This window comes from Herpailurus yagouaroundi, unplaced genomic scaffold (assembly GCF_014898765.1).
Source record: "Herpailurus yagouaroundi ecotype Mexico unplaced genomic scaffold, PumYag 166, whole genome shotgun sequence".
Classification (NCBI taxonomy): Eukaryota; Metazoa; Chordata; class Mammalia; order Carnivora; family Felidae; genus Herpailurus; species Herpailurus yagouaroundi.
The window spans coordinates 14,450,663-14,465,474 of record NW_024412407.1 but is presented as its reverse complement, the minus strand read 5'-3'; the positions used below and the strand labels follow the sequence as shown (position 1 = coordinate 14,465,474).

Genomic DNA, 14,812 nt, shown 5'->3' with positions numbered 1-14,812 from the left:
AGATTAAGAGTACATTTACTGTGATAAGCACTGAGTATGCATAGAATTATTGAATCATAATTTACATCTGAAACTAATATAACACTGTATGTTAATTATACTTGAATAAAAAAGTGAAGTTTTGTATACTCTGGGTTCTTTTAAAACCTTATATCATAGGTGTTCTTTCTCTGATTCTATTCAAGCTTTATTCCTTTCTTTTTGTTCCTTAAGTGTATTGCCAGTCTTAAATCTATGCTTATTCTATTAACTTGATGATGCTTACTCCTTTCTTCACATGTCTGGCCATTCTGTTTCTTTCTCTTATTTATCACTTCCTTACTAGGAACTTTCCTGACCAAACTATCTGATACAGGACTTCTAACACAAGTTATTCCATCATGTGATCTTGTAGCATCTATATAACTGTTGTAATTATCTTTTTTATTTATTTCTTTTACCCTTTGTACTTATTGATGGTTAGTATTTAATTATTTTAAGAATTTTCCTTTTTTCCCCAGTTTTATTTATTTATTTATTTGTTTGTTTGTTTAGAGTGAGCACGAGCAGGGGATGGGGCAGAGAGAGAGGGAGAGAGAGAATCCCAAGCTGGCTTTGTGCTGTCAGTGCAGAGCCCAACATGGGGCTTGATCTTACGAACTGTGAGATGGTGACCAGAGCCAAAATCAAGAGTCGGACACTTAGCTGACTGACTCACCCTGGTGCTCTAATGGTTATGTATTTATAATTTTCCTGAACTAGAATATAAGCTGTGTTGTCTCCCTCTACATAGTAGGAATACATTAAATGTGTTTAATACACATAAATAAGCCTTCCTTTACGTGGTTTTTTTTTTTTTTTGGTTTTTTTTTTTTAGAGTCATAAAATTTCTCTGGTGTTAAGATGTATATTACTGCATAGTATAGGTTATGTCTTTTGGTATAACATAATAGCATCATTCTGTCCAAAACATCAATGAGACCTATATTGAGAAACAGTGTAGGATCGTTATCTGTGAACATACATGGGTAAAACATCTCTCTCTGCTTAAAAGTAAACTTAACTCTTTTATCTCTCTGCCCACAACACATGGCATAGTGTCTGGAAACACAGTAGACGTACATGCTCATTAAGTATTTAATAAATAACTTAAAAAATGGAAATCAGAGTTTTGGTGGTCTATATATCTTTTCTAAATTTCTTTGTTACCTCCAATCTTTGGAACAACTCAATCCCAGGTAAATTTGTTGATAGTCAATGGCAACAAAATCCAGAATATCTTGATTTCTAATTGTGTTCTATGATAGTTTTGATCTGATACAAATTGGACATGTTAGAATTATGATTTCCTTATTAGAAGGAACTTAAAAGTTATCTAGTCTTACCTTTTCATCTAATTTATCTTATATCTTAGATTACTTACATACGCACTTGTATATATGTTTTTCTGCCTTGAGAACTTTAGAATTGTTAGGTTGAAAAAAACCTGTTCTAATATTCCCATGATTATTTGATTTTATGTTTTAACACAGGATAACTTTTCTCTGTACAGTCTTTAAATATCTTTCCCTGGTTAAATGAAGCAGCAGCTACACACAGTGTCTAAGTTATTCACTAGATCTTGTTACAGAAAACAAACTATATATAGGTTGGGCATATTTTGTTTTATTAATATAATAATAAATTGAACCCATACTAATTTTTCATGTTGAAATACTGAACTAAGTGTAGATTAATTTTATACTTACTAAAGCACTAGAAGAATACATTAGACAAATTTCCACCCAAAGCAATGTTTTTTTAATTAAAAAAAATTAAAACATAGTCTAGGTAATTGTTAGTAGCTACTTGATATGTTCTCTAAGAATTTAAGTGCTTCAAAATGAAAATGCCCTATTTTTTTTCTTTCTAAATATGTTTTTATGTATCCCAAAGTCCAAGAAATAGGAATTTCCTTACTGGAAGACCTGTTAGAGTTATGGGTGAAGATTGTGGAAGCATGAATGATCAAAGACAAACAGACTTTATTACTGAAAAACAATCAGTACAACCTATTTGGAGAGAAAATAGAAGAGAGGTTTCAAATTTTCTTGAAGACATGAACCAGCCAACAGCCAGCCTTATATCAGAGAATTGTAACTCTTTTATTAGTGAAAATGTGATCAATTTATTAAACACAGATCAGCAGAGGATAAAGAAAACCTTTGACAAGTGTGGTTATGACAGTATGGAAGATAATTGCGCAAACACAAGTTCTGATAAAAATCATTCAGCTGGTCAATGCATTAGAAGTATTTTTACAGATCCAGAGTTGACTTTTAGTTGTTCGACTTTTAATGAAACACATTATCCAGAGAGGTGTCAGCCAAACAAGAAATATCAGAAAGAGTACAACAATAATGAAAGAAATACTTTTAAGAAGGATTGTTGTATAGCCAGCTCTGAAAATAAAGGTGAGTGTCATACATGAAAAACATAATTTATTGTGTTTTTTTTGTTTTTAGTTTTAGGTGTGTGTGTGTGTGCGTGCACGCACGCGTGCCCTCGTGTGTGTGTGTGTGTGTGTGTGTGTGTGTGTGTGTGTGTTTAGGAAGCCTTATGAAATTAAAAATAGCATTGTATTATATGACTTTTTGTATCAGTAATTCCCCTCTGTATGGGTCATAAGCTTTAAATTAAAAAACAGAGATGGTCTATGTTAAGGTTTTGGTTCAGTGCATATTTTTATTTTTAAAGGAAAATTTGAAAGTGATTGCCAAGAGAAGACACCACAGAATGAAATCCAAAAACATCCGGTGAATTATATGTAAGTTTTTAGGTAAATCCAGGGAATACAAATCAGGATCTAGTATAATGCATGTTGAAGGTTTGACCTGATGCAAAATGAGCTGTCTGAGAGTGGGTAGTCCAGCCTCAAGGAAGGCTTACCACTTACCAGAATCTTGGTAATACCACCCCACTTGAGAGTATGGTGCTCATATTTGCAGTGCAAAAATATCTGGAATGATAGTATTAATTAGATTTGGGAAAACTGACTTACGTATATAAGAAACTTACATACCCACCATAGTGTCAGTTTATTAATTTATAGTAAGAAATAGAAGAGTCACATGTATAGCAATGCTTCCTTGCATGGTGAGCATATTTTCCAACTTTTGGCAGTTCTTTATGGGAAGATTGCTTGGTTAGTATAAAATCAGAACAAGAGAGTGATAGAATTCAAATCTTAATAGCATAAGCAAGCATATCAACAGTTTATGGGACTGTTATTATAGGTAATTAAACAAAAGTTCTAGTTTCAGAAGAGCCCAAACTTTTTTTGTAGTGATTATGATGTAGTCAGATTTTGGTCATTGAAAATCATGAACTAGAATATATTTTTATTCTGAAAGTATTTGTTATGGAAATATTTAAAATGTGTTTATAAAAAGAGTACATAAGTGTTATTTTTATGGGATTGACACAACAAATTAATTAAAATGTAGATTCACAACTTAATAAAATCAACAAAGTAGCTACTTGGTTGACAGATACTCAAATTTTCAGAAACGTGTGAATAAAAAACATTGTAGGCCTTGAATTTTTGAATGTACTTTATGAAAGTGATTTAGAACATGGTCCTCAAATCTGACTAAAGGTCCACATAACTTGAAGGGGTGATTTTTTTGAATTAAAAATGCCAAGTTTGATCCACATATAATAAATAAGCTCTTTAGGTTGGAGCTTATGAATCTGTTTTTTGAAAAGCTTCCCTTGTAATTCTGATCTGAAACCAACATTGGGAACAATAATTTAGAACAAGGGTTTTCAGTAGGATTAAAGCACACTTTAAAAGCATCTTATTTATGATCCTTAGGGGTAATATCTCTTTGGAAGGATTGCATTCTAATCCATCATGGGACTTGGGATTTGGTGAGGTAAAGTACATCTTACATTATTTTTCCAATTAAGTCAGTTGTATTATGTCATAATATAATAATACTGGTTGGCAGTTTACTTTGGTTTAAAGTTTGATTTAAAGTTAGATTTTATCAAAAAATTTCTTTTTAGGTTAATACTTTTTCTTTGTTATATTTTTTTTTCACTTTGGGGAAATTATAGCTTAGATTTAGACGTAAAATTACCACCTTTTTAAAAAGTGTAACATGCTTAAAGATAAACCAATCTAGATACTTAAAAAATTCTTCTTATAAGTCCTATAAAATTTTTTCCAAGATGAAAAACATCAGGTTTCAGTATCCTATGGTCAGCATAGTTATATGTTTAAGAATACTGAAAGATCGGGGCGCCTGGGTGGCGCAGTCGGTTAAGCGTCCGACTTCAGCCAGGTCACGATCTCGCGGTCCGTGAGTTCGAGCCCCGCGTCAGGCTCTGGGCTGATGGCTCGGAGCCTGGAGCCTGTTTCCGATTCTGTGTCTCCCTCTCTCTCTGCCCCTCCCCCGTTCATGCTCTGTCTCTCTCTGTCCCAAAAATAAATAAATACGTTGAAAAAAAAATTAAAAAAAAAAAAAAAAGAATACTGAAAGATCTATAAGCACTGGTTATGTAAGTTATAACCACTGCTGGTAATAAGGGTGTGTGATTGTTTCAACAGTCCAGGCTTTGTGCTAGGAGCTTTATGTACTTTACTTCTAATCTCCAAGAGCCTGATCCTGTAAGGTCTTCAATGCAAAAGAGACTCAAATTCAGAGAGATTAAAGAAATTGTTCAAGGTAACACACTCAAACCAGGATTCAGACTCTTACCTGACTCTATATTTTCACATATACTAGTTGTTTTCTCTTTTTCTGTTTGATGAATATGCACTGAATACATAATATGTATTCATATAGTAGAATTTATTGAGGGTCTCCTATATGCTAGACACTGTTGCAACAGTGGTGAAAAAATGTTTTTGTTTTCTGAAGCTCACATTCTTTTATGCACCAGACACTGAAAGGTACTGAGAGGAAAGGGCATGGAACCTATCTTAGGGAAGCTATGGTAACTAGCCCGAAACAGAAAAAAAGAACCTAGTACATTTAGATACATTGCTCCAATTACAAAGGTTTGTAGAAACTTAGTAAAAGACACTTCTTCTAAGTTTTTTAAAGGAGTTTTATGGTTTCAGTTCTAACATTTAGATCTTTAATCCATTTTGAATTTACTTTTATGTGTGGTATACATAAAGTGGCCCAGTTTTCTTCTTTGGCATGTAGCTATCTGGTTTATTGAAAAGACTTTCCCCCATTGTTATTCTTTCCTCCTTTATTGTACATTAATTGACCATATAGATGTGGGTTTATTTCTGGGCTCTCTATCTTATTCCATTGATCTATGTGTCTGTTTTTGTGCCAGTACCATACTGTTTTGAGTCCTGTAGCTTTGTAGTATATCTTGAAATCTGGGATTGTGATACCTTCAGCTTTGTTCTTCTTGACCTTAGCAACACATTTCTGGTTTTGTTTCCTTAGGCAAGGGAAACAAAAGCAAAAATGAACCAAAATACACCCAAATAAAAGGCTTTTGCACAGCAAAAGAAACTACTGACAAAACAAAAATGCAACCTTCTTAATGGGAGAAGATAGTTGTAAATGGTATATCCAATAAGGGGTTATTATCCAAAATATGTAAAGAACTCATGCAGCTTAACACCAGGAAAGTAAACAATCTGATTTAAAAATGGGCAGAGGACCTAAACAGACATTTCTCCAGAGTAGACAAACAGATACCTAACAAACACATGAAAAGATGCTCAATATCATTAATCATTAGGGAAATGCAAAATAGAACCACAATGAGATGTGATTTCACACCAGTCAGAATGGCCAGTATCAAAAAGATAAGAAATAACAAGTGTTGGTGAGGATGTGGAGAAAAGGAAACCCCCTCTTGCAGTGTTGGTAGGAATGTAAATTGGTGAAGCCGCTATGGAAAACTGTATGGAAGTTACTTAAACAATTAAAAATAAAAACTCTGTACAGTCTGGTAATTCTATTACTGGGTTATTTATCCAAAGAAACCAAAAACACTAATTTGAAAAGATATATGCGCCCCATTGTTTATTGTAGCCAAGATTTGGAAACAACCCAAATGTCCATCAGTAGATGAATGAATAAGAAATTGTGGTAGGTGTGTGTGTGTGTGTGTGTGTGTGTGTGTGTGTGTGTGTGTGTAGGGACACACACTGGAATATTACTCAGCCACAAAAAAGAAGGAGATCTTGCCATCTGTGACATGAATGGACCTAGAGAGTATTATTATGCTAAGTGAACTAAATCAGAGAAAGACATACCATATTATTTCACTTATATGTGGAATAAAAAAAAAAATGAACAAAAAACCTGGACTTTTAAATATAGGGAACAAACTGGTGTTTGCCAGTGGGGAGGCTAATGAGGGATCGGCAAAATAGGTGAAGAGGATTAAGAGGTAAAACCTTCCACTTATAAAATAAATAAGTCACAGAAATGAAAAGTACAGTATAGGGAATGTAGTCAATCATATTGTAATAATGTATGATGATAGTTGGTAACTACACTTATGGTGAAATTGAGTAATATATAGGATTGTCAAATCAGTGTGTTATACACCTACAACTAATATAATCTTTTATGTCAGTTATGCTTCAATAATAAAAAATAAAGATGGCAGTTCTAAGTTTCATGGTCAGTCAGAGGAAGATGTGATAGAGGAGAACATTTTTGATTTGGGTGTAAGTTTACCAAATGGACAAACTGCCTTTATCCTATGAAGAAGCAACAATTTAGATAGAAACTAAGAGGTGAGGGAATATAGGTTGTTGTAGAAACTGTAAGTAAGGGGGTGCCTGGGTGGCTCAGTCAGTTAAGCATCTGACTTTGGCCCAGATCATGATCTCACAGTCTGTGAGTTCCAGCCCCGTGTCAGGCTCTGTGCTGACAGTTCAGAACCTGGAGCCTGCTTTGGATTCTGTGTCTCTTTCTCTGCCCCTCCCCCACTCACGCTGTGTATCTGTCTCTCAAAAAATGAATAAACGTTAAAAGAAAAATTAAAAAAAAGAAACTGTAAGTAAGTTGTTTCATTCTACTTACTGTTATTGCTTCTACTGTAGCATAAATTATAAGGTGGAGGAATGGCAGGAGATAACGCTGGGCATTATAAAGGGCCAGGTCATAAAAGACTTTGTAGGACGTATAACAATTTAATTCCCTACCATCAAACAGAGAGCCCCAAAAAATTTTTTAGCAGAGGAATATTACAAACATCAGAGTATTAAAAAGTTGAGGAGTGGCAGTGAGGATGGAAACAAGAGCTATCACAAAGATCTAAAAGGTCTAGTTTTGATAGAGCTTGGTGATTAGTTAAGTGAAAAGGGAAAAACTGAAGTCCTGTATTTATGAAACATGGAGATGAAAACATGGGAGATGGTTGCAGAAAAGGTTAACTCTCCATCAAATTTTATGTGCCCTCTTTTACAGAATAGAGCTGTTACTGTGAAAGGGCTACCCGGTCAAGGAACACATTTTCTTTAATTTTTTTTAATGTTTATTTATTTTTTAGAGAGAGCATGAACAAGGGAGAGGCAGAGAGAGAGGGGAGACAGAATCCGAAGCAGGCTTCAGGCTCTGAGCTGTCAGTACAGAGCCTGACATGGGGCTCGAACCCACAAACTGTGAGATCATGACATGAGCCAAAGTCAGATGCTTAGCCAACTGAGCCACCCAGAAGCCCCAAAGAGCACATTTTCTAATCTTCCATTCAACTAAATTTGGCCATGTGGCGAGATCTCAAAACAATGTTATCAGCAGTGATGTGCATCATTTTCATGCACTGTAAAAGGTGGGGATTCTTTCTCCATGTTACCCCACATGTGATAGCTACGTGGTAGTGAAGCCCTAAGGGATGTTTGCAGCCACAAGATGGGAGGGACTGAGTTTCTAAATCACTAGTTGGAAGAAAATTGCTGACCTGAAAAACTCATTTTAGATTATTAAATAAGAATGAAATAATTGTGGGGCACCTGGGTGTCTCAGTCAGATGAGTATCCGGCTTAGGCTCAGGTCATGATCCCACAGTTCATGGGTTCGAGCCCTGCGCTGGGCTCTGTGCTGACAGCTCAGAGCCTGGAACCTGCTTCAGGTTTTGTGTGTGTCTCTCTCTCTGCCTCTCTCTATTTCTCTCTCAAAATAAATAAACATTAAAAAAAGAATAATATATATTCGCTCAAAGAAGGAATTATTAGCAGGTTAAAATACTTAAAAAAAACAAAAAAACCTCTTTTTGACTATATCTATGACAGCTTAAATGTGGCTAGAGCAAGTTGGAAAAGAAAATAAGCCCATTAGGGTAGAGCCTGCAGGGAATCAAGTACTATGAGGAGGTCTTTGGGTAGACTAGACATGGGGCTTATAATTTGTGACTTATGGACAGGGCTAAAGGTGTAGTGAAACTTTGGCTAAAATCTTAAATTCTACAAGAGCGACCAAGGCAGGAGTCAGCACAGGAAAGGAAGAAGGAAGGAGTAGGCGCAGAAGAAAGGCAGGGCTGTGCCTTCCCACTGGCTGGGTAAAATCAAAACAATTAGTTCCTACTGAGGCAGAATTAAGACAGAGAGGCAAACAAAAATCCATCTTGGATGGCAGATTGTAGGGAATGGGGAAGAAGTGGTGTTCCCAAGATCCTTTTGTTGGATGTGGAAGGGAATAGGAGAGAACAGGGTCTTGGAGGAGTATAAAAATAATTTTTAAATTAAGATTTAATTACATATAATGATTTGTTAGTTTCAGGTATACATCATGATTTGATGTATAAAATGTGAAATGATCACCAAAATAAGTCTAGTTAACATCCATTACCATACCACAGTAAAAATTTTGTTTTTTCTGGGGCACCAGGGTGGTTCAGTTGGTTAAACTTCTGGCTTCAGCTCAGGTCATGATCTCACAGTTTATGAGTCCAAGCCCCGCATCAGGGTCTGTACTAACAGTGCAGTGCCTGTTTCAGATTCTCTGTCTCCCTCTCTCTCTCTCTCTCTCTCTCTCTCTCTCTGCCCCTCCAGCCCTCTCTCTCCAAAATAAATAAACATTTTTTTAAAAATTGTTTTTTCTTATGAGAACTTTTAAGATGTCTTAGCAACTTTTAAATGTACTATATAGTTTTACTAATTATAATCACCAGGTTGTACATTACATCCCCAGGGCTTATTTATTTTATAAGTGGAAATTGTATCTTTTGACAGCCTTCATCCATCCTTTTTGCCCATACCCAGTCCCACCTCTGAAACCACCAGTCTGTTCTCTGAATCTATACTTTGTTTTGTTTTTTAAGTAGGCTCCATGCTCAGTGTGGAGACCAACATGGGGCTTGAATTCATAACCCTGAGATCAAGACCTGAGCTGAGATCAAGAGTCAGATACGTAACCAATGAGCAACCCCAGGCCCCTCTCTTTGAGTTTGTATTTTAATTTTTTTCACATTGCACGCTATAAGTGAGACCATATGGTATTAGTTTTTCTCTAACTTATTTCATTCTTCATGATACCCTCAAGTTCCATCCCTGTTGCAAATGGCAGGATTTTCTTCTTTAATATGGCTGAATAATACTCCTTTGCATATGTATACCACATCTTCTTTATCCATTCAAACATCTATGGACACTTAGTTCATTTGTATGTCTTATCTATGGTAAATAATGGCAATGAGCAAGGGAGTGAGGACAATCACTTTGAGTTAGTGTTTACATTTCCTTTAGAAAAATTACTAGAAGTGGATTTGCTGGATCCCATGGTAGTTCTGTTTTTCTTTTTTGAGGATGCTCTATACTGTCTGACATAGCAGCTGACTAATCTACATTCCCACCAACAGTACACAAGGCTTCCTTTTCTCCACATCCTTGCCAATACTTGTTAGTTCTTGTTTTTTTGGTATTGGCCATTTTAACAAGCGTGAGGTGCTGTCTCATTGTGGTTTTGATTTGCATTTTCTTGATGATTCATGGTATTGAGCACCCTTTTCATGTACCTGTTGTACATGTACCATCTGTAGGTCATCTTTGGAAAAAAGTCTGTTCAGTTCCTCTGCCTATTGTTTAATTAGATTGTTTTTTGCTTTGAGATTTAGGAGTTATTTACATATTTTGGATATTAATCCCTTATTAGATAAGTGGTTTACAAATATTTTCTTCCATTCTGTAGGTTGCCTTTTCATTTTGTTTTTGGTTTCCTTTGCTGTGCAGAAGTTTTTTTTTAGTTTGATGTAGCCTCACTTGTTTAGTTTTGCTTTAATTACCTTTGTTTTTGGTGTCAAACCCAAAAAATCATTGCCAAGATCAATGTCAAGGAACTTATCTCCTAGGTTTTCTTCTAGCAACTTTATGGTTTCAGGCCTTATGTTCAAGTCTTTATTCCATTTTGAGTTAATTTTTGTGTATGGTGTAATATAGGAGTCCATTTTCATTCTCTTGCATTTAGCTATCCAGTTTTCCAGCACCATTTATTGAAGAGACTGTCCTTTCCCTACAGTACATTCTTGGCTCCTTTGTTGTAAATTAGTTGGCCATTATATATGTATTTACTTCTCTGATTTCTCTTATGTTCTCTTGGTCTATGCCTATTTTATGCCAGTACCATACTGTGTTGATTACCATAGCTTTTTAATAGTGTTTGAAATTGGGAAGTGTGATGCTTCTAGCTTTGTTCTTTTCCTCAAGCTTTGGTTATTTAGGGTCTTTTGTGGTTCCATACAAGTTTTAGAATTATTTGTTCTACTTCTATGAAAAGTACCTTGGAATTTTGGTAGAGATTGCATTGGATCTGCTTTGGGTACTATGGGCAGTTTAACAAGATAAATTCTTGCAATCGTGAACATGGATTATCTTTCCATTTGTTTGTGTCTTTTCTTTCTTTTTTTTAGTGTGTCTTCTGTTCACTAATGTCTTACAGTTTTCTGTGTACATATCTTTCACCTCTGTGATTAAATAAAATTTTAGGTATGTTATCCTTTTTGATGCAGTTGTAAATGGGATCGTTTCTTTAATTTCTCATTCTGATAGTTCATTATTAGTGTATAGAAATGAAATTGATTTTATATGTTATGTATCCTGCAACTTTACTAAATTTATTATTTCTAACAGTTTCTTGGTGGAATGTTTAGTGTGTTCTATATGTAGTATCCTTTTATCTGCAAACGAAGATAATTTTAATTGTTCTTTTCTGTTTTGTATGCATTTTATTTCTTTTTCTTGCCTGATTGCTCTAACTAGGACTTTTAGTGTTATGTTGAATAAAAGTGGTGAGTGTAGACATCCTTGTGTTGTTCCTGATCATGGAGGAAAAACTTAAGCACTGTTGAGTAGGATGTTAGCTACAGGTTTAACATATATGGCTTTTATTCTGTTGAGGTGTGTTCCTTCTATACTCATTTATTGCGAGTTTTAATCATGAATGAGTGTCAAATATTGACAAATACTTTTTCTGCAGCTTTTGAAATGATCATATGATTTTTATACTTCAGTGTTGAACCATCTTTACATTCCTGGAATGAATCTCACTTGATCATTGTGTATAATCCTTTTAATGTATTGTTAAATTCAGTTTGCTAATATTTTTCAGGATTTTTAAATATATGTTGCATTAGGGATATTGTGCTATAATTCCTTTACTTGTGTTCTTTTCTGTTTTTGGTAACAGGTAATACTCATACAATGAGTTTGGAAGTGTTCCTTTATTATTATTTTTTTTTTTGAAGATTTTTAATAAGGATTTGTAGTAATTTTTTAAATGTTTGTTAGTTTGATAGAATTCACCAGTGAAGCCATTAGTCCTGGACTTTTGCTTATTGGGGAGTTTTTGATTACTGATTCATTCTCTTTACTAGTAACTGGTGCTATTCATATTTTCGATTTCTTAATGAATCAATTTTGGTAGGTTGCATGTTTTAGGAATTTTATTAATTTCTTCTGGGTCATTCAGTTTGTTGATTTATCATTGTTTGTAGTAGTCTCTTATGATCTTTTGTGTTTCTCTGTTATCAGTTATAACATCTCTTTAATTTCTGATTTTGAGTCCTTTCTCTTTTTTCCCCTGTTGAGTCTGGCTGAACAGTTCATCATTTTTTTTTTTTTTTTTATCTTTTCAAACAACCAGCTCTCAGTTTCATTAATCTTTTGTATTGTCTTTTTAGTTTCTAATTCATTTATTTCTACTCTGATCTTTGTTATTTACTTTCTTCTACTAACTGTAGGTTCAGTTTGTTAGTTCCCTGAGATATAAAGTTAGGTTGTTTGAGATCTTTCTTGTTTCTTAAGGTAGGTGTTTATCACCACAAACTTCCCACTTAGATCTGTTTTTGCTGCATCCCAAAAGTTTTGTTATTTTGTATTTCCATTTTTATTTGTGTCAAGATACTTAAAATTTTTAAAATTATTTTTTCATCCATTGGTTGTTTAGGAGCATGTTGTCTAATCTCCATGTATTTGTCAATTTCCCAGTTTCCTCCTTGTAAATTTTCATATCATTATGGTTTCAAAACATGCTTGATGTGGTTTCAGTCTTAGTAAACTTAATAAGACTTGTTGTGTGGCCTAATATACAGTCTGTCATGGAAAATATTTAGTATGTGCTTGAAAATAATGTGTACACTATTGTTTTTGGATGAAATGCTTTGTATATGTCTGTTTAGTACATCTGATGTAAAGTGTCATTTAAGCCAGTGTCTCCTTATTGATTTTCTGTCTGGAGGATCTGTCAATTGATGAACATGGGGTATTAAAGTACCCTACAATTATATATTTAGCTACTCCTATGTTGGGTACATACATATTTTCAAAAGGTGTATTTTCTTCTTGGATTCACCCTGTTTCATTATACTATGACCCTCTTTGCCTCTTACAATAGTCTTGTTTTAAAGTCTATTTTGTCTGATATATGTGTATCTATTCCAGTTTTCTTTTGGTTTCCATTTTCATGAAATGTCTTTTTTCCATCATTTCACTTTCAGTATGTGTGTGTGTCCTTATGTGTGAAATGAGTCTCTCAAAGGCAGCATATACATGGGTCTTTTTTTTTTTTTTTTTAATCCATTTGGTCACTCTGTCTCTTTTGATTGGAGAAATTTAGTCCATTTATATTTGTCATTATTGATAGACATGGGTTTATTGCCATTTTACTCATGTTTTGGTTGGTTTATAAGTCCTTTGTTTCTTCTCTTGCTCTGTTCCTTGGTAATTTAATGATTTTTCTATTGTGTTATGCTTAGTTTCTTTTCTTTTCATGTCTTGTTTATTTACTATAGGCTTTTGCTTTGTGGTTACCATGAGGGTTATATAAAACAACTTCTGATAATGGTCCATTTTAAGCTGATGAAAACTTAAGTTCAAATGCTTTTTTAAGCTCTACAGTTTTACTAACCCCCCAACATTTTATGTTTTTGATGCCACAACTTCTTTTCATCTTATGTATTTATTGACAAATTATTGTAGTTGTTGTTTTTACTACTTTTGTCTTTAACTTTCATACTAGCTTTATTAACTTTTCAATATTATCCTTTACAATATTTTTTGAAATTTAGTATATTTTTACCTTTACTAGTAAAATTTATACCTTCATATGTTTTCCTGTTATTAATTGATAATTTTTATTTCAGCTTAAGGAAATCCCTTTAACATTTTTTATAAAGCCAAGTCTAGTGGAGATGAACTCCTTTAGCTTTTGCTTATCTCTCCTTCTATTCTGAAGGACACCTTTACTGGGTAGAATATTCTTGGTTGATAGTTTTTTTTCTTTGAATATATTGTGCCTCTCTCTTCTGGCCTGCAGAGTTTCTCCTGAAAAGTCTGATGATGGTTTTATGGGGTTTTCCTGTATGTAACAAATTGTTTTTCTTTTGCTGCTTTTAAAATTCTCTTCTTGTCTTTATCTTTGATCACTTAATTATGTATCTTGATGTGGGTCTCTTTGGGTTCAGCTTATTTGGAACTCCAAGTTCTTCCTGGCTCTGGATGTCTGTTTCATTCCCCAAGTTAGGGAAGTTGATGGCCATAATTTCTTCAAATAAGTTTTCTGTCCCTGTGTCCTTATTTTTCTTTTGGAGCTCCTATTATATAAATATTGGTTTATTTTATATTGTCCCCAAATCCCTTATACTATTTACACTTTTTTAATTCCTTTTTGTTGTTGCTCCTCTGATTTGATAAATTCCACTGACCTGTCTTTGAATTCCTTATCCTTTGCCTTCATCAAGTTTTCTATTCCTTTTATTACATTTTTCAGTTATTGTATTCCTTAGCTCTGTGATTTCTGTTCGGTAATTTCTTATATTTTCTATTCCTTTGTTGAAATTCTTAGTTCTTGCATTGTGCTTCTGACCTCAGGGAGAGCATTTTGATGATTGTTATTTTGAACTCTTACCAGATAAATCACTTATCTTCATTTCACTGATGGGTTTTTCTGAAGTTGTTTTGTTTTTTTTGTTTTTTTTCTTTCTTTTGTTTGGAACATGCTGTTCTGTGTCTTCAAATGCTTTGACTTTGTTGGTTTCTGTGTGTTAGATAAAACAGACACTTCTAGTCTCGAAGGTAGGGCCTTGAGTGCGAAATAAAATCTGTTTAAATCCTGCCCTATCTCTTTGTTGTCTCTCAAACCTTTGTGATTTTCCAAGTAGTCTGCTTTATTTTTAGTAGCTCCCAGTAGTTGAGTGTATGCTAAAACCTGCCAGTGTCCCACTGGGAAGGATCTCAGTCAGTAACCAGATTGTTTGATTGGAAGCCACACCCTCAGGTTGGATTTTTTAAAGTATGCAAATTTACCTCTTTGATGGGAAGACTTGGAGGTGAGCATCTGTCTGTTCCCTCTGCTCTGAGCCCTGATGTGATAGC

General features: G+C 34.3%; 1 protein-coding gene across 2 annotated transcripts in view; it reads left to right on the top strand.

Moving 5' to 3' along the window:
• The window catches only part of REDIC1 (regulator of DNA class I crossover intermediates 1), a 54,445-nt gene that overhangs the window by 20,405 nt on the left and 19,228 nt on the right, over positions 1 to 14,812 (top strand). For both annotated transcript variants that reach the window (XM_040488427.1, XM_040488428.1), the window contains 3 exons: positions 1,915 to 2,432; positions 2,716 to 2,785; positions 3,836 to 3,896. In XM_040488427.1, the coding sequence (XP_040344361.1) occupies positions 1,915 to 2,432; positions 2,716 to 2,785; positions 3,836 to 3,896 (649 nt within the window). The remainder of the gene's footprint in view (positions 1 to 1,914; positions 2,433 to 2,715; positions 2,786 to 3,835; positions 3,897 to 14,812) is intronic.